At 38.5% G+C, this 24838-nt stretch overlaps 1 protein-coding gene across 1 annotated transcript; it reads left to right on the forward strand.

The window, feature by feature from the left end:
* The first annotated feature begins 278 nt into the window (after positions 1-278).
* Positions 279-1087, forward strand: LOC120772478. Its single transcript, XM_040101125.1, has 2 exons — positions 279-347; positions 413-1087. The coding sequence occupies exons 1-2, from the start codon at positions 279-281 to the stop codon at positions 1085-1087; spliced, it is 744 nt and encodes a 247-aa protein (XP_039957059.1).
* The last annotated feature ends 23751 nt before the right edge of the window (positions 1088-24838 follow it).

A 24838-nucleotide genomic window follows, 5' to 3' on the forward strand; every position in this document is an offset into this window, starting at 1 on the left:
ATTTCTGGAACTTCAAGCTATTCTTTAAATAGTGTTTCTGAACCGAAGATATTGATTGTTCAATGTACTTATGTGCGTATGTATGAGTGCAAAACACTTCAATTCTTAACTTTATGCTTCACATAATTGCTCTAACACTAAATTCTTGAAATATTCTTTATGATAAGCTAGAACTAAGCGAAGATTATCGCTTCTGTATAAATTAGTGGCGCAAAATACTTGAGTCAACAGTTGCCAAGCGAATGAGCACAAGTCCGCCTAACTTCTAAGCTGCGAAAATGGTTTCGATGCAAGTAACCGTCTGCACAATACTCCTTGCGTTGCTGTGCTCGCATGTCGGAGCACAGGTGGGCACCAGATCTTATTTCTACTTTAAAACCAAACTAAAATTACCCTTCTTTTGCACAATTAGAATATCGACGAGGATTTGGCAATGATTAATAGCGATTTGGACGCAATCCTCGGGAAGAAAATCGGGCTCCCGTCTACACCGGATGAAATGGAATACAATGAGGAAATTGATAAAATACAGACCGCCAGGAATATGGGCGATGGTGGTAGTCAAACTGAGAAGCGAAACTCTCTCAGGGCAAAATTGGAAGCCAAAAAGCAATTTGAATATTACGAAAATCGCAGAAATGACTTAAAACAAACGACTAATAATCTTTTATCACTGGCTGAAAACTTGAAGGACACTTCGGTTGTCAACAGCTTAAAGAACGCCCTGACCCAGAGAAATGGTTATAAGGAATTCGCGATAACGAATGCTTTGGAGCAATTGGTGGCGGACAAAAATAACACTGGGATGCCGAATAATATGATTGGTGGCCCTGTTCAGCCAAATGGTCCGAGTGGTGGCCCGAGTGATTTAAGTAATTTTCTTGACATTTTATCAAAATTCGTACGGGCTGGCGGCCATTTGTTTTCACCTACCGTGTATAACCAAATAAGTCCTTCTAATCCATCGATAAACTCGCAAGCCGACAATAACTTAAACCAACAACTAAAGGATTTGTTAAAAAAGTTAAACAAAAGGCTTGGTTCTTTAAACGATGATGATGACTGGTTGCAGTGGTTTGATTGGTAATACAAAAGGTTTTGGTAAAGACACGAGTAACGGTAGCTCACTTTTTGGACGACGATTGGACCTTCGTTAGTACCTATAAACTTTCTCGCTTTATTTTCAACTATTCTATCAAGTACATATATTTATAATTTTTATCCACAATAAATTCATTTTTCTGCAAGTTGACGTTTTTGAAATGGAAGCACAAATACAGCGAAAGAATTTGGAGGTGCCTTTTAATGGAATAGTTAGTCGAAACGACGCTTTCTTCTTTATTAATTTTCCTCTCTTAGACTGACAGTTTATAGAGGCGAGGTAAATTTTACTAGATAATTCCGCTATCTCGCCAGCAAACCAATTTGCATTGCAAGCGATGAGAATGAAGAGAAGATAGGAATAAAAACGAAAAGGCGCATGAGTGTCTGATTACAACTGGGAGTGGAAGCCTAGTCCAAACCTCAGAAGTATAAAAGGCGCGAAAGAGTTAGAAGATAAGAGATTCAAACTTTGTGTACGCAATGAGCACATTCCTGCATAAGAGCTTAGAATCACCAGGTGTATGAACTGCCCTCGAAAAATGCTAAGAAAGAAAAATACGAAAACTGGGAATACGCCAAATATAAGAAATCAGCCTTCGAAATCCTCTGTGTGGGCAGAATAGTACAGACCAACAATAAATACCATTGAACAAATTTACTTACATCATAGACTAAGCTTACACACGCGTACTTATAGCGCCATTCCTTTGAGCAAAACAATCTCAAGGCCTTTAAATGCAAAATTTGAATACTGAATTCTTTCTACGAATAAGCATCAGTGTGAGTAAGATTTAAGCACACACCGACCTTTACCCTTACCTTATCTTTTTCTTGTTCTAACTGCTCCCACCGCACTCCCTTGCGGTAACAACTGTTGCTTTTAATATATGTATGTATGAGATACAGTTTTGAAAATCGGAATTTTTCGGCGCAAAATAAGAGAAGCAGAAATAAAAGTTAAAGGGAAACTGTAAATTATGTAAATGTAAAATGTTAGTATTAACCTTACAAAGGAGTTACAAAAATATACTCAGTACCAAAAGAAAACATAAAAAAGCAAAAAGTCTCCTTTGAAGAGATTAAATTCAACTGTATTAGTGTTTCTGATTTTGAAGTAGGACAAAGCTTTAAGGTCTCAAATACAATCCACTGGGAAAACAAGTACCTAATCAAACTTTTTCTAAAACCCAAGACTCCTTCTAGGTAGTTCTACTACTGTACTGCTTTATTGGATTTTAATTGTACATGATGTATCAGAGAGGAGCGAAGGGCCTATGGGTTTAACTGATAGTCAATCAAATCCATTTCGAGGTTCACTACTTTTTTAAAGAAAAAACACAGAAACTTCAAATTTGGTGGAGAATGGTTATTATTATTTGAAAGATCTTTCATATATTTTTTGAAGACTATCTCTTTCAAATGTGGCGGCTACGTCCCAGATGCTCCATCCGTTGAGTTCAATTTTCCACGACTCGTTCGAGCATTTTCACTGGTAACTGGCGAATGACATACTTGTGTTTTGCTCCAAGGCCTGAATCCAAGCAGGATTGTCCGCCTAGACTTTACATTTTAATATCTCCAGGAAAAATGCGTCTACGGTTTGATTTCACACGATCTTATCTGCTCTCCGAAGTTTTCTCTCAATAAATCCATTGATAGATGTGATATGCGTGAAGTGGCGCAGTCTTGTTGAGATCAAATGTCACGAGCTTTAATTTCAGGCATCAAATTGTCGGTTATAATGGCGCGATAACGGTCGCCATTTAAGGTTACGTTCTCACCGGTATTATTTTTGAAGAAATATTGTCCGATGATTCCACCGGCCAACAAACTACACCAATTTTTTTATTTTTTCAGGATGAAATGGCAGCTCTTGAATCCTTTCAGATTGCTCTTCGTCCCAAATGCGGCAATTTTGCTTGTTTACATATCTATTGAGACGTAAATTGGCCTCATCGCTGAACCAAATTTAGCTCAGAACCGTCGGATATTTTTGGAACTTTTCAAGAGCCCATAGAACGAAGCGAGGTCGTTTGGGAAGGTCAAGCGGATTCAGTTCTTGCACAAGTTATATATTATGCGCTTTCTATTTAAGATCTCGACGTTAAATGCGTCGGTAGTCTGAGTTGCTGCGAACGGCGCCGAATTGACACTCCACGGTCTTCGTGTACACTCTCATCATAATGATTTTACAAATCTCACCACTTCATACGCTGAATTCAAAGAGCCTTAAATGCTCTGGAACAATCAAATGCGAAAAGGAATATTTGGTAGCACAACAAATAAACGCTTATGCTGCAACAAGTTACTCAAACATTGTTGTTGGATTTGCCCCATCATTAATCACCTTTAATTGGCAAACAATACGCAAGTGTCCACATGTGTGTGCTGTGTAACAATGACATATTGGAAAGTATAAATATTGATTCGAAGGATGGCAGTTCGTTTTCCCACAAAGCCAATCAATTTTCCACACAATTATTCTTGCTTCATGTAGTCGTATTTTATTGCCAAATCAAACCCAAAACCAGCAAATAAGAAAAATAATTTTTTATCTTTTCAAAAAAAGGCACACGCTGCCTGTATCATTGCCAAAGACATTTTCTCATTTACCTCGCAATTCTGAAAGGCATAAAATCTGTGCGTGGCACGCACCCCTACGCACACATACACGTACACACCAGAGAAGAGATCCCTTGAAAACTAGCAAAATTATTTGCCTTGACTTTGATTTATTGTGCGTGTGCTTACTTCGAGCACGCAATAAAAGGAAACTCAACACCCGAGATGTTCCGCCTGACTTTGACTTGAAATGAATATCGAATTTTGCTTATTATTAAAACGAAATTGCCCGCGGCCTCGCAATAAAGTGAACATTTTTCACTCGTGTTGTCTAAATTGCAAATTAATTGTCTTCGATTTACAATATCAGCAAAGTTTCCCTAAGTATAGATGTTTTGAACAGTCAAGTGCAGGAATCATGTTTTTATTAAGAGCAGTCTTCAACATTAGTAAGCAAATCGTGGCTTTAAGCGGTCTCTTCAACTACGAAAGGAAGTAATATTACTCGAGATGAAAAGTCAGACATGAAGTATGCTTGAAAGGAACTTTATTGAAAAATCGAAAACAGTCGAGATATATGTATTTATGGAAATTATAAGCAAAAAAATAGAACAGAGATAATTATACTAAAAAGAACAACTGCAACAGATGTTGGATTACCAGAGACTAATCTAAGAACGGCGAGCTCCTAAAAAGCATCTGGTTTTCTGGTTTTATCCTTCCAAATATTCTCAAAGCAAATCCATCTCTCATTCAGATATTCAAATCAGTTGAATATATCATGAATTGCCTGTTGTTGTTGTTTTAGCGAGTACCTAATCCCCGTTAGGATGGTAGGGATTTGCTAAGTTGTCGTCGACGTCACCTAACGAGAGGCCCAAGAAACGACGAGGTCGGACCAAAGGGAGAAAGGTGTCAGATGAGACATCAGGAGGCAAGTGTGAAGTAGTTGAGGACCGGCCGGCCGATTGCTTTGTAAGTTGCCAACAACGTTCCTTTGTCCATTCCCTATGTGCTGCCGGCTAGCGCCTTGAAGATTTTGTTGCGGCTCTGTACTTTGGCAGTCGTATGAGGAGTGAAGGAGCATATACTATCAAAAGTTACATCTAAAATCTTAAGATTATTGACAGTCGGAATCTTGACGCCAACGACTGCAATATTAAGGTCAAGTCTATACTCCTTCGTCCAGTTTGTAAATATGGTCGCTGTGAATTTGCCGGGGGAGAGTGTTATGTCCGTGCAGAGAAGAAACGAGAAAGATCGGAGAGAAAGCCGTTTACCTTTGAACACATGCCATCGATTCCATTGCCCGACGTCAATATCGTTTAATCATCAGCGTACGAGGTTATGGCAACTCCCTCTGGTGGATGTGAGAGTTTCGAGATATAGAAGTTAAACTAAAGCGGGGAGAGAACACCACCGTGGGTAACCCTTTATTTAACTGTTCTCAGTTTTGATTTTCTCCTTGAAACAGTACGAATGATTGACAACCGCTCAGGTTGTTCATGAACCACCTCTTTAGTTCTAGAGGGAGCGTGATTTTTTCAATATCCTGCAGTAGAATTGTGTGACTGACTGTGTCAAAGGCTTTTGACAAGTCCAACACTACGAAGATCGTTCTCTCACTGGGTGAATTTTGGTTAAGGCCACGAACTATCTGGGCGTTTATGACGCTAAGTGCTGTGGTGGTACTGTGCACTTTACGAAAGGCATGCCCCCCACCCATATGAATTGCCTAAGTACCTTCGAATATTGACAGAGAATTAAAATACACGAATGCAACCCCCGTAAATCGATTCCATTACAAAGATGTAAAGGACTGACAACAACAAAACTACAACTCCTATCGTTCATGTGGTATTAGTGCTACAAAATGCTGGCAAAATTAAAAGCAACAACAACGAAATATTTCATTTAAATCAATCGACCGAAAACGAATGGTTCCCAACATGGGTAAAGCAGTCGTCTACATCAGTAGGCGGTTTCAACTACATGGGGCACCGCCAGTGGGAGGATGGGAAAATAATGCGAACAAGAACCTATTGCACAGCACAACAACAAATTGAAGGGGTGCGACGCTGGTGTGGCGAAAAGCAGTCCGGCCGTGTGGGCTGGCAAACTAGGCAGGCACATTTTAATTTATGCGAATTAGGCAATACAGAAACAAGTGCGCGCCGAACAGGAAGCGGGGAGCGCGGAGTTGCTCGTTGTTGGCTGTAGTACAAATATTTGATAGGTAAATTATTTGGTAAGCAACTGTGCTGAAATTAGCAGCCACAAGGAGTGCGCTCAGCGAGCGCGCGGTGGCTGGGAGCGCACCACCGTTTAATGCTGAAACTAAAGCACATGAACGCAACAGCCAAATAGCTAAAAAAAAAAACTATCGTTAAATTTAAATTGAATAGAATTGAGTATTAGGAGAAAAAATGGGGTTTCAGGGATTTGTTTCACTTTGACGGCGGCAAAAAAAGCCAATATTTTGCGCGTAACTAACTAAATTCTAAGCCGGAGATTTACACATTTATCTCCGTTACTTTTTCGATTGTTAGTTGTGTTTATTTAGTGTTAGCTGCGCCAAAACTTTTGCGCTGCAGAATTGATAATGTGCGCTGAATTTTTTGTGCCTCTAACCACAAGAGGATCAACTGTTGAGCGGCTAAAGTGTTGACTCTTGTGCTGCCTTTAAGCTGTGATGCATGTACATGGGTATATATAGAGCCATATGTATGGCTTATATAATACGTATGTGAGTGCGCATAGTGGCTTTGTGGTTCCAACTCTTCTCTTCCCTTTTATTGCTGCATAAACACTCTGATCAATATACGGATGGCCTTAAATTTCAATAGAACTTTAATAGAACGAAATTACTGAGCTTTTAACAAAGTTAAGCGCACATAACTACTAGTTGCCAGAAATAAATGTTAACTATTGTATAGTAAAATTCTACCGTTCATTACGCCAAATCAGAGGAATGTATTTAGTATGCGTCGACTGTGTTTATTTGTTATCATTCTGGCGGGTGTTGATGGCTTCTTCAAATCAGACTTTGGCGCAGTTTTCTTTTCGCGCATTTCGGATGCACCGAAAATATAGCTGCCTTCGATTAGCTGCCTTATGATTCTTTCTTTATGGTGAAATTGTTTTTTGAGTTAAAAAACGTAGCTATAACCCAATATTTTTGTTTTCTATGAACTAATATAAGATCATGGAGTGACCAAACGGAACTCTGGCGGCTCCTTCTCCACTTATATAACAAGGAGGGAGGAAATAATTCGTTGTAGAAGAGGGGCAGTGAGCTTCTTCACGAATGAGTCAAACCGTTTAGTGTCAGGAACTCTCTATTAAGTCTAGGTTCAGAGTTCCAGACTATTGCAGTGTCTTCCAGGCTGAAATTGCAGCCATTAAAATAGCAGTAGGTTTATTGCTCCGGAGTGCACCATCCTTTGGAGAATCTACTCAGATAGCAGAGCGGCAATACCTTGAGCTCATTAACAATGCATTCAGAGTTGGTCAAAGAGTGCCCAACTTCGCTATCAATAGCATCGAGTGCCTTTGGGATGAGACTGATATGGGTGCCAGGCCGCAGAGGAATAGCAGGAAACTGTAAAGCTGATGAGCTGGTAAGAAAATGCCCCCGAGATCGGGAGATCTGGTGATCTCTTTGCCCTCAGTAAAGCTAGCCTTTCCCTCGATTTGGGGCTTTTAACGAGCCATTGCCCTCTAGGCGATCGCGCAGGAAAGCTGAGAATCCTACCAGACGCCATCTGCAGAAGCTGCGTGGAAGAAGATGAGATGGAAACAACTCAATGCTTCCTTCTTAACTGTCCTGCGTTAAACTTATTTCACTTAATTTAAATAGTTGGGAGCGCATACCTTCAGACATCCAACTGAGCTGGCGGGAATGGAAAACAAACGCCTGTGCAAATTTGTGTTGGCTACTAAGCGTTTTGCTAATTTATAAGTTCGAGCACAAGAGTTCAAACCTTAAATTGAACACGATATACTTGTTGTTGTTTTACATGCAATTTTTTTTACAAGAGAGCAGTAGTGAGCAGAGAAATCAAAGACAATTAATAATACTTTTCACAGAAACATTTCTTAACCCAAGGTGTGTTCCAAAGTAAACAGGAATTTTCCAATCTAGCGCCCCCTGGTGGCGCAATCTATGTCTCGACTGATGCGTTAGAGTTTTTATGGATTGTCCAGTGAGAATTTCATGACATTTCAAAATATTGGAAGTGAAGTTATTGTGTCAGCATGTTTGTGTTATCGGTGCGAAAATGAGCTTCGAACAAAGAGCCAACATTCAAATTTGTTTTAAAATTAGTAAAACTTTTACCGAAACGTTTCAATTAAGGAAACAAGTTTTTGGCGATGGTTGCCTATCCCGTAACAGCACTGTATAGTGGTTTCAACGTTTTCAAAGTGGTCGTAAATGACGTGAATTCTTCAAAATTCTGTACGCCGAAATCATCATTGAAATCCATAATGGAATTGAACATCTCCAAAACATCGATTTATCGCATCTTGACCAAACATTTGGGCTTACGAGAGGTGTATGTATGTGCGGCTTGTTCTGCACAAATTGACTGACGACCAAAAATTGCTCAGAATCCAACATTCGAAGGACATCATTAAAGAGGTCAAAAACTTCCTTTACAATATTGTGACTGGTGACGAGACGGGGTGTTTCCAATATGATCCCGAAACTAAACGCCAAAGTGCTGAATGGAAGGCACCACACGAGCCGAAACCCAAAAAATCGTGCATGGAAAAGTCAAAAGTTGCTGATTTGTTTTTATGATTCCAAGGCTATTGTCCACAAAGAATTTTTTCCACTTGGCCAAAACGTTAATGCGGTATTCTACCTTGGAGTTTTGAAGCGTTTGGTCTGCCGTATTCGACGAGTTCGGCCCGAATATCGCGAAGATGAAAGTTGGCGTTTGTTGCTCGATAATGCGCCGTCTCATCGTTTGACGCTTGTGACCTATTATTTGACCAAAAATCACATTTTAACCATTAACCACTCCCCGTATTCACCTGATATGGCACCGTGCGTTTTCTTCCTTTTCGGAAAAATGCATTTGCCCATAAAAGGAAAGCGTTATGCAGACGTAGAGGCCATTGAAAAGGCTTGCACCGGCCGAAAAAAACCAATTGTTCTGTTTTTTTTTAAGTCCTGTTTACTTTGGAATGTACCTTGTATAACTCTGATGAATAATTGTGACGGCGTAACATCCAACGAAATCCGTTTTTCAGGTTCTTTTTAACTCTGCTGTTTGATATAAACAGCCTTTAAGCTGAATTAAAGTTTCTTAATTGGGCAAAAATATCTTTTATAAAGATTTCATCTTGATTTGATCGCTCACCAATATGCTACAGAGGTCCGATCTGGAGATTAAAGCGTTGCGTTGTGTAAAAATGCGTGCCAAATTTCATGCAGATGATAGCTTATGAAATAAAAAAAGTTTTCAATACAAGGGCTTGATTTTCATAGGTCAGTTTGTATCGCTGCTATTTTGTTTCAAAAGCATGTGAAGGCAATTCAATGGAAATGGAATATAGGTTTCGCACCAAGCTCATGAAAGTGCTTTCAAAAGAGCCAAATTGAACAGCTGATCAGTAATTTTTAGACCTGATTTCTTGAAAGTATTTAATAAACATTAAATATCTTAAGATAAATAAGTAGTTCAACTTATTCACGTTTAAGTTGTTTATGCAAAAACAACTGGATGCTGCACAACATCAACCCTGTGGCTTTTAAAGCAATTTCTACCCTCACATAACTACTGCTGAAGACACTTATTGCTCAATGCTGTGAGAGATATTTACGTTAAGTATTTACATAAATACTAATTGAATATTTAAATACAACTAGTTAGTAACACCCCCAAGCGAATAAACACACATAACAGATTTGCTAAACTCATTTTAATATTATCAAAAGCCAATTACGAAAAATATACCAACGCTCGTATATGAAGACATGAATCATGGGTAAAAACAGGCGTAGTGCCCAAAACGGAATTTGTGGTGCACGTTTAGTAAAAGGGTCAGCTAAGCGGGATCAGATTTTTTTTTAACAATTAAGGAACGAAATTAAATTTTTTGCCTCAAAATTGGAAATAAAATTTGTATTTTAGTTTTAAGTCCCAGTTTGAGATTACATTTTTTTTTTTTCATTTTTAACTGAAGAAGCACATTTTTCTAACAACGGTGTTTCTGTGTGGCTAAAATAAATTCCAAACCTTTTGCAACCGAAGGAATTTCCCAAGATACTTTTTAGGTTATGAGTTTTTTTTGAAAAGTGCCTTCAATTCAAAGATTAATTCCTCGCAATTCTTCCGATTTTTCTGACCCGTTTACTTATAAAACACTGACACCCTTCTTTATCAGCAATTGGAACACCCTGTATACGTCGATGCTTATGCCACAACTCGATTAGTCCACATATTATGTATGAATGGACGTAAGGAGCAAACATTTCATTAAAATGTACAACAACAACAGCAATACAGCCATAACCACTGCAGGACTTGAGCCAAAGGAGCGGAGGGAAAGAACATGCGCACGCACTTACATATATGCCTGTGTCGTACAGAAATTAGACGTTAATATGTGTATACAAGGTGTTTACTCAGGCATTTATGTCCGAGCACATAAAGGCGCAATAATAATGACCTCAAATACAGTACCGTTACATATAATTGAATTTAAACCTGCACACACACACGCACATGCTTTCAGCTGCGGCGACTACTTTACTTATTGGTTGTTTTTGTTTTTGTATTTGGGGCGAGTTTAATTAGTTGTTGGCTCCCAGAAGACAATAGCGACACACGGATGCTAACAAACACTCATAAATCTATGCTTTGGTCAATGAGTTGGATGCAGTAATTGACTTTAAGTCGGCATTGAAGGGTGTATTTATAGGCACATATTGCCGCAAGGGATGGGAAAACGTGTTTCTCGACGCAATCAAGTGCGAGACAGATGTTTTGAAATCGGCTTTCATTCATTATCACGCATACGCCATGGTGAACACTCTCAACTTCGCCTCATTTGAGATGAACAATTGCATTACAAGCTATTTTATGGAAACCAAATTAGAAGCAGCTGAAAATTTCAGTAAAGGCAAAGCTCGTTTTGTATCATGAGGTTGTTGAGACTGGCGGGGCTCCCCGGGAGACTTGAAAGCACCAAATCGCAGCTTAATGTTGTTGTTTTTTGCCTATTTATGTATAAGAGAATGAGTGAAAAGGTACAATCAAGTTTTTTTCCCTAAACTCATCCTACATATCCAACCGAAAACGGGTTTGTTCGAGTAACTTTCTGAATGGGCAAAGATATTTTCTCAATATTTCAACAAAATGGAAGTTTCCAAACACCCCGAATATTTAGTGTCATGCTCCAAGAAGTTTCCACAACCTTCATTTATAATGGGCGATCCTACTCTTTTCTATAACTGTAACTCCCTTTGTGAATGCTTGGCTGAAGAGGACGCCTTATCGCAAACCTTCCAAGCATTCGAGCCTCGAGCTCATTTTGGTGTTTATTGGTGAAAGCAGCACCGAAGCCAACAGCTTGTTGTACATATATGTATATACGGTACTTCGCAAATGTTTGCGGCACTTTTGTACCGATGTAAGCCTCTTTGTTTTTGAGTGTTGCGTTGCCACTATGCCACATAAATACGAAGCATGTGAAATGTTTTGTCGCCACAATGCGAGCGGTTCGCAATAAGCGTCACTCTGACTGTTGACTCGTTGTTTTGTGGCCACGAAAATTCCGCTAAAATCTAATACTTACATGCATAAGTGCATTAATGCACACACACACACTTACATACTTGTGCACATACATGCACATACATGTCGACGCAGTATTCGAAGCATGCATTTATCCAAATTTCATTTGTTGTTTTTGTTTTCGAACCGAAACTGGTGTTTAACGCATTAAATTGGTTTGGATATGTCACATGAGCGCCATGAAATCGGCATTTTTTTGGCTAAGCAATAAAGTGCCGTTTAAGCATCGCATCGCCGCTGAAAGAATGAAAGCCTTAATTTAAGCTTTTCTCAAAATTAACGTAAAATTTAATGTAAAGAAAAGAAAACAGAAAATGAATCATGTCTATTAAAATATTATACAGAACTCATAATCTCAAAGACGGAAAATGATTTCCGTCATCGCCAAAAGTCAAAAAGTAAAAAATTATATCAAGAAGTTATGAGTGTTAACTTCTTTTTTTTACAGGCGTAAACAGCGCTTACGCGGTTATAGCCGAGTTAACAACAGCGCTCCAGTCGTTTCTTCTTTTCACTATTTTGCGCCAATTCAAAATCCCAAGTGCAGCCAGCTCCCTTTTCATCTAATCTATTCGACGGAGTAGACATCTTCCTTTCACTCTGCTTCCACCGGCAGGTACTGCATCGAAGACCTTCAAAGCTGGAGTGTTCTCTTCCATCCGGACAACATAACCTAGCCAACATATCCGGTGTCTCTTGATTCGCTGAACTACGTCAATGTTGCCGCTTATCTCGTACAGTTCACCCTTCCATCGACTGCGATATTCGCCATTGCCAATGCGCAAAGGGCAATAAATCTTCCTTAAAACCTTTCTCTCGAACACTCCTAAGGCCAACTCGTCAGATGATATTATTGACTATGCCTCCGCACCTTATAGCAGGACGGCAATAATGAGGAAGTTATAGAGTTTGGTCTTTGTACGTCTAAAGATGATTTTACTTTTCTTCTGAAAGAAGATTGTATCTACCCTATTTAGCTCTGCAGCTCGTATTATAATCTCCAGCACCAGTTTAAAGAAGTCGCACGATAGGGAGTCTCCTTGCCTGAAATCTCGCTTATTAGCGAACGGTTCGGAGAGATCTTCATTTCACGGATCTTTTCAAAAATTTGGCGCATGAGAAAAATCTGGTCGATTGTAGATTTTCCAAATCTAAATCCAGACTGATAAGGTCCCATCAGTTTATTAATGGTGGACTTCAGTCTTTTACACACCATGCTTTATAAAAGCTTATTTGCGATATTAAGGGAGTTTATCCCCCTGTAAGTGACGCAGATTGTGGGGCCTCTTTTATGTGGTATGGGCAGAGCACAGTTAGGTTCCGATCGTCGGGCAGGCTTTCATCCGAACATATTCTACAAAGAAGCTGATACATACACCTTGTCAGTTTTTCGCCGCCGTATTTGAAACCTTCTGTTAGCCGCCGCTTCTTTTCGTACAACTTTCGAGCATTACGCCTGTCGGCCTGTTTGTCTAGCTCTTTATCATCACGCATTCCGGCCTCTTCCAACAACTATCAAATTATTTCGCCGTAAACGCAATTTTTGGATCAATCAAATTAGCATCGTAAATATCTGAAAACAACTAGAATAAAGGCATTTTAATATCCAAATTAATTGCACAAAGAGGCGTCTTCCACATGGCCGCGCTGCACGAAACTGAGGAAATAACTTAAGTACATTTATGTATCGTTGAATTTCTCGGATCAAAGTAAATAAAAATTTCGCAAGAAAATAAATAATTCCGCTAAGAGAGGCATTATAAGCGCACATTTAGGGAAACAGATAAGCAGTTAGCATATTATCTGAAAAATGCCAAGGCTCTCGTTTCATCATTCTGTTACAGTTAGCGGATTTGAAATTCATAATGAGCGCTTTTGTTCTGAGCATTTGCCTTCGCTCATTTGTGCAATTCTCTCCCTTTTGCTTTGCTTCATTTGCATTTCTTCTGCTTAATACAATAAATATTTTCAATGCTTGGATTACTCGCACAATGGAAATTCCTGTGCATTCAGCCACTCACATGGATAGATCCAGTAGGGAGCAAATGGAGTGGACGCAGCAATAATTTGTGAAAATGGCTGCAAGTGAAGTGTAAGAGTGAGTGTCTCACTGTGGAAAATTTGACTGCATTATGCGCGAGTCCCCTGTAAAATGGAAAGCTGTCAGTGAATTCTAATTGTGATAAGATTGAGACTTTTACAAGAGATTAGGCATCAGTCAGTCTGCACAATAGAGGACTCTTTAATGTCTACCTCTCTCCCATGAAGTAATACTTAGTCCAGTGGTCCCGTGGCAGAGACATGAGATGGGAAAAGCCATCCGAAATTACCTCTTCTAAGTGTTATTGCTTCAAGTTCCGTCTACGCTTTTCTTTATTGGCCGCACCAATATTATTTCACTTTTACAATACAAACATTTCGAAATACCAATGAAGCAATTGTGATTTGCAAAACGAAAAATAAAAGTCATCGGCAATTCATTGCACAAGAAAATCATTCAACCAAAACATGTATGCCATTTTGAAATAATTTCTTTTACAATCAATATTTAATATACGTAAAACTTTCTCTGTGTGAGGCAATTCTCCTGCCCCTTAAAGGAGGTTTATTACAATATTTCGGCTGCAAAGCTTACAGATTGCAAAAATTAATATTCAACCTGACATTTAATGGAGAAAAGAACTTCCGACTGGCAGCAATAATTACAGATGAAGCTAACATACATGTCCATACATAATTCCCATATGTGAGCGGTGCAATTGAACAGATAGGCCGCTTTTCCTGCCGCAAACTTTCAAGAGCGGTTTTAGGTGGCGCTGATACATTTTTCTAAATTGTATGTCGTTTTTGGTACATGCATACCATCGATTATCCTCGCTCATAGGTCAACTTGTTTCGATCCAATGATCTAACTAAATTTCTAGAGAGCCTCTTCAATCTTAAACCCGCCACTACTGACATGGAGACTACCAAACTTCGGCAATTTCCATTACAACACAACAAATCAAAACTTAAGAGTCTGATGAAATGTCATACCACAATTTCTGGATGTGAGCAATAATATCAATTGTGATTGTTGTTATGTTACTAAGGTGGCCATGGGTGACGATGACAACTTTGTTGTCCGGCACAACAATGCTAAGTACATACAAAGATGCGTCGAACAGCCTGGAAATTTATATTTTATTTGGTATCTAAATGTTTACTTTGTTTTGGAAGCAATTTCCTTTAAACCTTAAGCTCTGTACTATAAAATCTCCCTTAGTTTTTAGTAAATGTGTGTAAGTACGATTTCATTTATTTGCAGCATTCCGAAGTAAAGTGGTGGTAAATTTATGCTGTAAGTAATAGTACACCACACAAAGTAGTGTTATTTTGCGTGTTGAAGAATAAAGATCCTTGAACGAACGCAAGTATTAATAAACATTGCTATATTAAAGCGGCGCAGGGTGGGCGGGTTAGGAAAAATAGGATCAAGAATTTATTTTCTTCAAATTGTAAATAAATAAATATTTTTCCAAAAACCTCCAGCCCACTGAAACGGAAATGTTGTCAATGCTTATATATTTTATGCAACAGAATTTCATAATGACATTTTTTCGATTCCATATTTTACTCTCTAAATCCAAATATTTGATTTAATATTTAATTGCTAATAATTTCAAGCGAAAATGATGTGAATTGATTATTAGCTTCTTCTTTATTGGAGCAGACACCTCCAGCAGTTATAGACGAGTTTACAACTGCGCGCCAGTCGTTTTTTCTTCTCGCTGTTTGTCGTGAATTGGAGATTCCAAGTGTAGCCAGGGCCTTCTCCACTTGGTCCTTTTAACAGAGTGGAGATCTTAATCTTCTTTTGCTTCCACCGGCGGGTACTACGTCGAATACTCTCAAAGGAGTGTTTTCATCTATTCGGACGACATAACCTAGCCAGCACCCCCGCTGTCTCTTAATCCGCTGAACTATGTCAATGTCGTCGTTTATCTCGTACAACTGCCAATGTGAAAAGTACCATATATCTTTTGCAGAACTTTTCTCTCGAAAACTCGTAACGCCGACTCATCAGATGTTGTCAACGTCCATGCCTCTGCACCATACAGCAGAACGGCGATGTTGCGTGACTTGTAGAATTTGGTATTTGTTAGTCGAGAGAGGAGTTTACTTCTCAATTGCCTACTCAGTCCGAACTAGCACCAAGTAGTGATTGCGACGACTGTTTGTTTGATGATAAGAAATACTCCGAAGCGAAGTCGAACCCATTTGGGCTGTTTCATCATGCAGTCTGAACTTACTCACCATTGTGCCAAAAATACCTTCTTTGCTCACCCTGGCGTTAGGCACGTTTTTTGCATCGCGGCAGGGGCAGCTCTCATAGATGCTCTCCAAGCGTGCAAAGACGACATCTTTGGTCACATCGTCCTTTTTTCCGTCGCGGCGTGGGTGCAAGGGCAGCTGTGCAGCGGCATCTTCCCAATTAAGGAACCGGACGTTCCAGGTACATGCCCTTAAATCGTAATCCTTAATACGTTTGCAGTGGTCGTCATCAAAAGAGGAGCCTCCCATCCATGGCTGTTTTCTTCTTTCATTGGGGGTGTTTTTTACGTTATGGGTCCCAAAGCGCACAACTCTGAGGAGGGATGTTTCGCCTTCTGACTTTAGGTCGCCTTCAAACGGATATTTTTTGGCTACCCAGAAGATACAATCAACAATTATTAAAATCGATATAGCAATAAATAATTTTATAAAATAACAAATTATAAAAGTATTGTTGATGAAGATTTCTCTCATACATTGCAAAACCGCAAACTCACAATACACAAATTGAATTCCAAGGAGGATTTAACAACGCCATCACGAACAACTAATCTTGCCTACATTTACATACATATGTATATGTAAAGCTTGTAAACAATGAAGGCCGCAGAACAGTGCAACCACAGTTATTGGCCAAAGGCCTTCGGGGACACGTACAAGAAACAATAAGAAAGCAAGTTGCGAATGCATAGAAACACGCAAACAAGCACAGACGCTCACGACGGCCTGATGACATGTGTATTTAAGTACGAGATTTATTTCCATGGAAAGAGAAGAATCTGCGCCACTGCGACACACTGTCAGCAACTTTACGTCTTGATAACGGCAAGAATACACCGAGGATTATAAAATAACTAATAGAAACAAGCTAAGAAAATGTTATTTAAAAAGTTTAGAACAGAAAAAGGCGCATTTTATTCCACACGATCTACACAAAAGTGAGCTTATTTTCCCGGGCAACAATAGAAATGCGAATTTCACCCTTCAAATAAACATCTGTTGGACAGTGGAAAAGCTGTAAAGTTTTTAAGGCGAAGCTCTCCGCTTGAGTGTCCAGTTTGCAAAGTTTCAGCGCGCTTTATGACCCAATCAATATGGCGTTTGAGTGATTTGTCTAAAAATATGAAAGAAACTTGCTCGACCGTGGACTTTTTGTGTTCTACAATGAAAACTTTTCAAATAGAAATCTGCCATACTTTTATTAATAAAGCGCTTCGCAACTAATTTTGCATGCAGAAAAACTCATTTTGTGAATTGCCAACGAAGTCGGCATTTATTCTATTAACTGAGACATAAAACAAGTGGCGCCGCCCGGCCAGTCGAGTGGCATTTTCAGCAAAAACTGACAGCTGAAATTGCTAAAAGAATGCGTGATACAATGGAAGAGGGGTAGGGAGGGGTATCTTGATGAATATTACACAGCGAAAGTGAAACATAAAATGCATAATAACAGTAATTAAATTTGCACTCGCTTGGGTGGCCGAAACGGTGAAAACAAATTTACGCAGATGGTAATTTATTATGTGTAATTGTCAATAAATTTGCGAGTTATTAGCGAAATGGGCTTTATGAGCTCATCCATTAGCCTAAAGTAGACTATTTCTTTCTATTTTGCTGTAAGTGTGGAATTCGAAAATCTTATTGTACTTTTTTAATGGAAATATTCATTTGTTGTCTTCTGTTTCTTTCATGTTTCATCTCCATTTCGAGGTTCACAATTTTTTTAATGAAAAACACAGAAACTTCAAACTTAATTGGGAATGTGTATTATCATTTGAAATAACATCCCCTGGCATTTATTTTTTAAAGACTATCGAAGTGTTCTTTCAATAAATCCTTTGAATGGAAATGGCGCCGTCTTGTTGAAACTTAATGACGCCGAGATCACGAGCTTCAATTTCAGGCATCAAATACGTCAGTTATCATGGCGCGATAACGGTAACCATTGACGATTTCGTTCTAACCGGCATGTTTTTGATGAAATATGGACCAATGATTTGGTTTTTTCTGGATGAAATGGTAACTCTTGTCTCTTTAGGTTGTTCTTTGCCCCAAATTCGGCAATTTTGCTTGTTTGCATACCCATTAAGTCAGAAATGGGCACCATCGTGGAATAAAATTAGGCTCGATAATGTCGGAAGAGATGTCGCTTGGGAAGGTCGAGCGGCTTCAGTTCTTGCACAAGCTGTATTTTGTACAACTCTATACTTCCTTCTTGACTGTCCCGTATTTGGGAGGCCAAAACATAGGCACTTGGGTGCGCATACCTTCAGACATCCCACCAAACTAGCGGACGTGGAAATTTGTATTGGCTGTTAAGCGTTTTACTAAATTATAAGTTCATCTTTTCTATGGCCTCACAAAGGACTACACATAGTAGTCCACGTGCGATCTTTAATCAGCCATCTAACCTAACCTAACCTAGTGTATGAAAGTCACTCATTTTATCAAGTTGAATTAATGAATTTCTCTTTATTTCATTTATTAACGATTTGGTAAAATATATGAAAATCCCCAGACGAAACTTCAGCGACAAGACGCACCGCCTGTCTGCAAAGTAGCCAGCCATAATAAAAGTCCACCACACTATTGAGCCTGCCTCAACACTTTTAATGGGTAGAGACCAAAAATGTAAAAATCTACACACACGTAACCCCACGAAGCCGAAGAAATGAGTTTTAGATTTAATTTCAGATACGAATTATGAGCAGCATTCCAAAGCCCTTCCACACAATGCCGCAGCGTGAGCGTGCCGAAGATAACAAGTCGTCGCATCCGCCAACAAACTACACATTCACCTTCATTCATACATAGCAATGATAGCAATGATTGTCGGCTAGAGGGGTTCCCGTCGCTGTGGGTGATAAGTGTTGCCAACCTTCGTTTAAGCGCTGGCACAACCAACAGCAGCAACACGTGTGTGTGCGTTGGCGAGCTTGTAGTTTGGAAAAAATTGCGCAACCATTCATTTATTTAATGAAAATGCCAGCAGCGAGAACGCCCTAACTCGAGCAATGCCACGTAAAGCGGGGAGTTCCTGGGGGCAAGGTTTTTTTCATGTGGCAATAGTGGCATTTTCTTACGAAGAATTCTTTCAAATGCTCACACTCATTCAACAACACAAACACAACCTATTACATGCATTATCTATAAACACATTCTTATCTTCAGAGGTGCATATGTATGCGTGCATGTCATTCGCATTGCGGCAGCGGTAGATTGCAAATAGGGATAATGCTTTACATATCATAAAATGCTTGGTTAAATTGCACAAACAATAACTAGCTTTGCTTGCACTCGGTCGGAAGCAGTCGTGTCGTGCTGCAAAGTTCTTGCAATGTGTGCACACGCTGGCTCTGTGGATAAAGGGTAATTGCCGTAGGCGCCTTGCAGTACTTTACAGTTATTTCATAGCGTTATATACGTATCATATTTGTTATCAAATGCGTAAGGTTGTACGAGATATTACTGGTGTTTGATGGTCGCTCATGGGGCTCACTGAAATGGAAGTCACACAAACGGTCTCTCGACAAATGAGCTTACAAGGATTGTAATCTTACTTCTTTTCAAAATTACACTACGACCTTTATATGTCCTCAGTGTCACTGTGAAGTTGATAGAGTGCGTAATATTTTCCATAAAAGGATGAAAAGTGTGATGAAATCGGAGTGTTTCAAGGCGAAATCCATTGATTTTACACCAAAAATAAATCCACTCCTGCATAATATGGGATGATTTCTTCCGGAAATTCGAATACGAAAAATACGATTAAGTGAAAACAATAGTAGACTGTCATTGACAAGTACTGAAAGATTTCATTCAGGTCATTTTCTAACATGAAACTAAACCCCGTTCACTAAATTACCTTACCTTAGTGAAGTTAAATTTCATCTGGTCAAATTTCATACAGCACAAAGCAATACCATAATAGGTCATTGAAGCAGTAAACGAAAACATTTGACAGAATGCAATAGGAACCATGAGAGAGGCAACGTAACATTGTTGCCGGTACACTTGCGTTGGATAGTACTACTTGAATAATATAATTTTGCATTGCGGATGGGTACTCATGGCGGCACTTTTTAAAACGTAGATAAAAGCCCTGAATTTACACTTTTGAAAACTACTATTTAAAGTATATATTTTGGAGAAAGGAATTGAAAACAATGACGTTCATTAGAATTTAAAATGCATTGTGACAAAAAATCACACGGAAAGTGTAATTGAATTCCCCGGGTATATGAAATTTAAAAAACAATTTCTTAGCGAAATGTTAGTAGCACTATCTTTAATTATTATGCCAAATATGGGCGTGATTTATCAACCAGTTTGTTTACAGCAGCTTTTTAAGTCGATACACCTCAATAGTGCGTTGCGATTATTATTTATATTGAGCACAGAGTTTTTCTCAAATTTTGTATATCTAACCAAATTTCATATGCGGAATCCTTACGATTATTGAAAAAGGCTTACGGTAATTTAGTTTTAGCAAAAACACAAGCCTACGAGACGAGACGAAGACATGCTTCGTTCTGGACGACCTCGACCTCCTCAACCTTTTTTTTTATATAAAGGTAAAATACTAACAAACAATTCTATTCTAATTAGTTAGGAGAAAGACTTAAAAGCTAAATGTACAGAAATATATTTGCTGCTACTGTTATCTTACTAGGTCGGAAGGCTTCTTACGTTTCAACCAGATTTTTGTCCATAGTTGTGCTCCGTAGGCCCAAACTGGCTTTAGAACTTGATTGTATACTAACAGCTTGTTTTGAATTGATAGAGTGGATTACCTGCCAACTAGTTGGTAAAGTTTAGCGAATTTCATATCAAGCTCACTTCTTTTTTTACATGCTCTTTCCATCGTAGCTTAGCATCTAAGGTGATACCTAGGTACTTAACATTGTGTTGATGTGGTATAGAAGTATTATTTATTTAAATCGGACGATATATCGATTTTTGCAAGGTAAAGTCGACGGCAGTTGATTTGGTGTCGTTTAATTTGATGCGCCATTTAGATACCCACCTATTAATACAGCAAACTGTACCCAAACTTCGTAGTATGCATCCTCTTGTTTAATGCGGAAGTATCTATCTTGAGACACGTCCAAGAAGGCCGCCGTACAAACGTTCCTTTTATTCATTGTATTTGCAACGAAATTAACAATTAGAGGCACCTAGTAAATTGTTGAATGGTGGTCACGAAATCTAAACCTCTTCAACAGATGAAAATATTAAACAAGAAAAAACGTTAACTTCTGTTGCACCGAAGCTAAATACCCTTCACAGGTGCATTTCTCTTACTAACTATGTGTTCAGTTTGTACGGAAGCTATATGCTATAGTAATTCGTTCTGAACAATTTCTTCTGATATTACATTATTTCTACAAACCATAGCTCATACTGAATTGCGTGAAGATATATCGTCAAATGAGGAAGTTTTCCATACAAGCCCTTGATTTCGATCATTCAGTTTGTATGGCTGCTATATGCTATAGTGGTCCGATATCAGCATTTCCGACAAATGGGCAGCTTCTTGAAGAGAAAATGACGTTCACAAACTTTCAAAACGATATCTTAAAAACTGAGGGACTAATTCGTATATACAGACGGACAGTCAGACAGACGGACATGGCTAAATCGACTCAGCTCAACATACTGATCATTTATATATATATACTTTATAGGGGCTCCGACCCTTCCTTCTGGGTGTTACAAACTTCGTGACAAACTTAATATACCCTATTCAGGGTATAAAAATAACTAAGTTTTTAACTTTTTATAAAAATAAAACTTTCGCAAAAATGTTCAACGAACTTAATTTGATAATAAATATTACTAAATGAGAATACTATATATAGATCAAAAGTTCTTTTTTGTTTATTTTTTCTTTAAGTCTGTATCGTCAGTTTCATCGCGGCATATGGGAACTATATGCTATAGGGGACCGATATCATAGGTATCTGTGCGACTAGTTCGCATATATAAAAATAGACAGGCTAATCTTTTTATAAATTTACTTTATATATCCGATGTTTCCTTTTGGGTGTTATAAACTTCGTCACACACTTAATAAACTCTTCTCAGAGTACGTATAATAATTGGAAAACAAGGTTATAATCTTAAGTGTGCTGTTTTATTTCCCCCAATATCAGTACAGGTCCATAAAACATCTTCGAGCAAAGGATGTATAAATGAAGTCGTCAAAAATTTTGCTAGAAATATCGCAAACAAGTAAGACAGAGTGTGAATGATTCTATAACGAAAATAAAAAATACCTCAACGGTCAAGCTTAAGTTGAGCCCAAATAAAATCTTAGCTAAGCATTGTTGCCGACTGAGTGGTCGTTTGCGTTTCACAGTCATGCTTAATTATACCCTGAACAAGGTATATTAAGTTTGTCACGAAGTTTGTAAGCACCAGAAGGAACTGTCGGAGACCCTATAAAGTATATATATAAATGATCCGTATGTCGAGCTGGAGTCAGATTTAGCCATGTCCGTCTGTCATCCGTCTGTCTGTATATACGAACTAGTCTCCTCGCTTTGGCGATATCGTTTTGAAAATTGCAAACGCTCATTTTCCCTCAAGAAGCTGCTCATTTCATGGAACGGCCGATATCGGACCACTATAACATATAGCTGCCATAAACTGAACGATCGGAATCAAACGTTTGTAAGCGGGAAATCACATTTGACAAGATATATTCACGAAATTTGATATATGTTATTTTCTAAGGTAACAATGTAATCTCCGAAGAAATTGTTCAGATCGGTTAACTATAGCATATAGCTGCCATACAAACTGAACGATCGGAATAAAGTTCTTGTATGGACCACTCTCACATTTGACAAAATATATTGACGAAATTCGATATATGTTATTTTTTAAGGCAACAATGTAATCTCTAAAAAACTTGTTTAGAACGGATTACTATAGCATATAGCTTCCATACAAACTGAACACATAGTTACTAACAGAAATGCACCTGTGAAGGGTATTTAGCTTCGGTGCAACCGAAGTTAACGTTTTTTCTTGTTTTTATAAAATTTTATTATGATACATGGCAACGTTATGGGCAACATATGTTTTACAAATGACATCCATAAAGATTGCGAAGAAAGTTATATCGAAAATGGACGAAAACAAAAAAAGAACCCCGAATTTCACCGCTAGCGAATCGGTGCACATATTGGAACTGGTGGAAATCCCAATCCGGTTCCATATTTTTTCACAAAAAATAATTTCATATTTTTTATTATTCTTATTTTGACAAATAACTGAAAATTCAAAACAATTCAAAACAAAAATCAGCTGTTACTTAAGCACTGCTTAAGTCTCTCATTTTCAGTACTAAAATAGTATTTTCCTGTTTTATCTTAAGCACAACTTAAGTATGGACTGTGAAACCGGGCATCAAATTCATTAAATAGTTTTCGCAACAACTGAAGATAAGTTTCCAGATTTTGACATTTCTGAACACTATAGCAGGGCTTAATATTAATCGATAATAATCACCAAATTGTGAGAGATTACTCAATTGTCCGCTGTAGGCGCTTGTAGAGGTGTCGGAATAATGGTGTCGACTGTTGTAAAGTAACTGGTATTCATTTGATAGACTATTATGGAGAGGCATTTATCACCTTAAACTGGAATGGAATTGGCGACGTTGCCTTTGATGCGCAGTTTTCGTGAACGTTTAGCTATCTATCTTAAATGTATGAATGCACAACTCCAGAGCTGCTTTCACTTACGTGGGAATCTAATTAGCTTAGCCATCATGTCATGAGCGGCAATCCCGTTAAGTTACACTTCAACTCACAAAGGCATAATTTTGAAATTAGTTGAAGAACTGTAAACATACACCAACTTATTTCTATATAATATCTGTATACTCTTACTGATACCTTGTAAATCATAAGTGGTTTTCATATTCGTTATTTTCAGTATTCGGTTCGTCACACCCATTCACATGCGCTTACTTTCACATTCTCCGCGAATTTATAAAAGCAGCTAACTGAGACGTCAAGCTCTTAACGCCCAGTCTTTTCTAAATTGTTTTATCGCCGTTGGCGCAATACCATCTTCCCCTTGTCACATTCCTTTGCAGCCCAGAACTCCTCCGGGCAAATAAAGTAATACAACCATATTATTATATCATTTTTTAAAACCAAACCCATTGGAGTTTGAGCAAAATTGCCACAATTCCTTCCTAGCAGTGTGGCGATTCACTCATCGGACAGTATTTTCTAACTTGTTTGGTCAGTCAGCTGTGTCGCTTAACCTGCGATAACCTCCGGTGCTGCCGTTGAAACTTTCTTCGCCCAACTGGTTGCGTGTCCAAGCGCCATTAGAGTAAACTCCACGACAAACCGGCCAAATAACACAGCTACATGCACCGTAAATATATATTTATCAGTTCATACATATCAGAGGTGAAAGGTTGATCTACATTCTTCCACTTAGCCACATTTTTGGCAAAGTATTAAATAAATATGTAATCCTTTTCTCACCTTTTTAACTTGTATCGAGTTTTTTCTCACTTTTCCTTCGCCCGGCTGTGTGACTGTGCATGTAACGGTATTTTCGGTTTAGGTTTGTTTTATTACGAAGAATGATATATTACATGTGATAAAAATCTTCGGCTAACGTGTTATTTGCGAATTAGCTGTGGCTCCTATCCGTCATTATGCGACTTCGTTTACATTCACCGGTGAAAATTATGAAAAATAAAGCTAAAACAGCCGCTGCTGAGGCAGGGTTTGGCCACTGGAATTGGTATATGAAAGCGAGAGTTGAGGTTATCAGCGCGACCTGAAAAACTTTCGAACGGCATATTGCGTGATTACTTACACTTGCTACAGCATTATTTATGTACATATAAATTACATTAATGTATTATGGCTTTATGAGTTATTTTTGAAAATTATATTGACATTACAGTAAATGAGCTTTCTTATTGAAAAGTAACAATTACAATTAGCAGATATGTTAGTAGGTTATATACCATATGTAAACTCTTCGAAATGCTTGTGCAAGAACTGAAGCCG

This window comes from Bactrocera tryoni, chromosome 1, assembly GCF_016617805.1.
Source record: "Bactrocera tryoni isolate S06 chromosome 1, CSIRO_BtryS06_freeze2, whole genome shotgun sequence".
In the NCBI taxonomy this organism is placed as follows: domain Eukaryota; kingdom Metazoa; phylum Arthropoda; class Insecta; order Diptera; family Tephritidae; genus Bactrocera; species Bactrocera tryoni.

Coding starts and splice junctions, on each gene's coding strand:
- LOC120772478 (XM_040101125.1), top strand. CDS start 279: ATGGTTTCGATGCAAGTAACCGTCTGCACAATACTCCTTGCGTTGCTG. Junction 348..412: donor GCTCGCATGTCGGAGCACAG/GTGGGCACCAGA, acceptor TTGCACAATTAG/AATATCGACGAGGATTTGGC.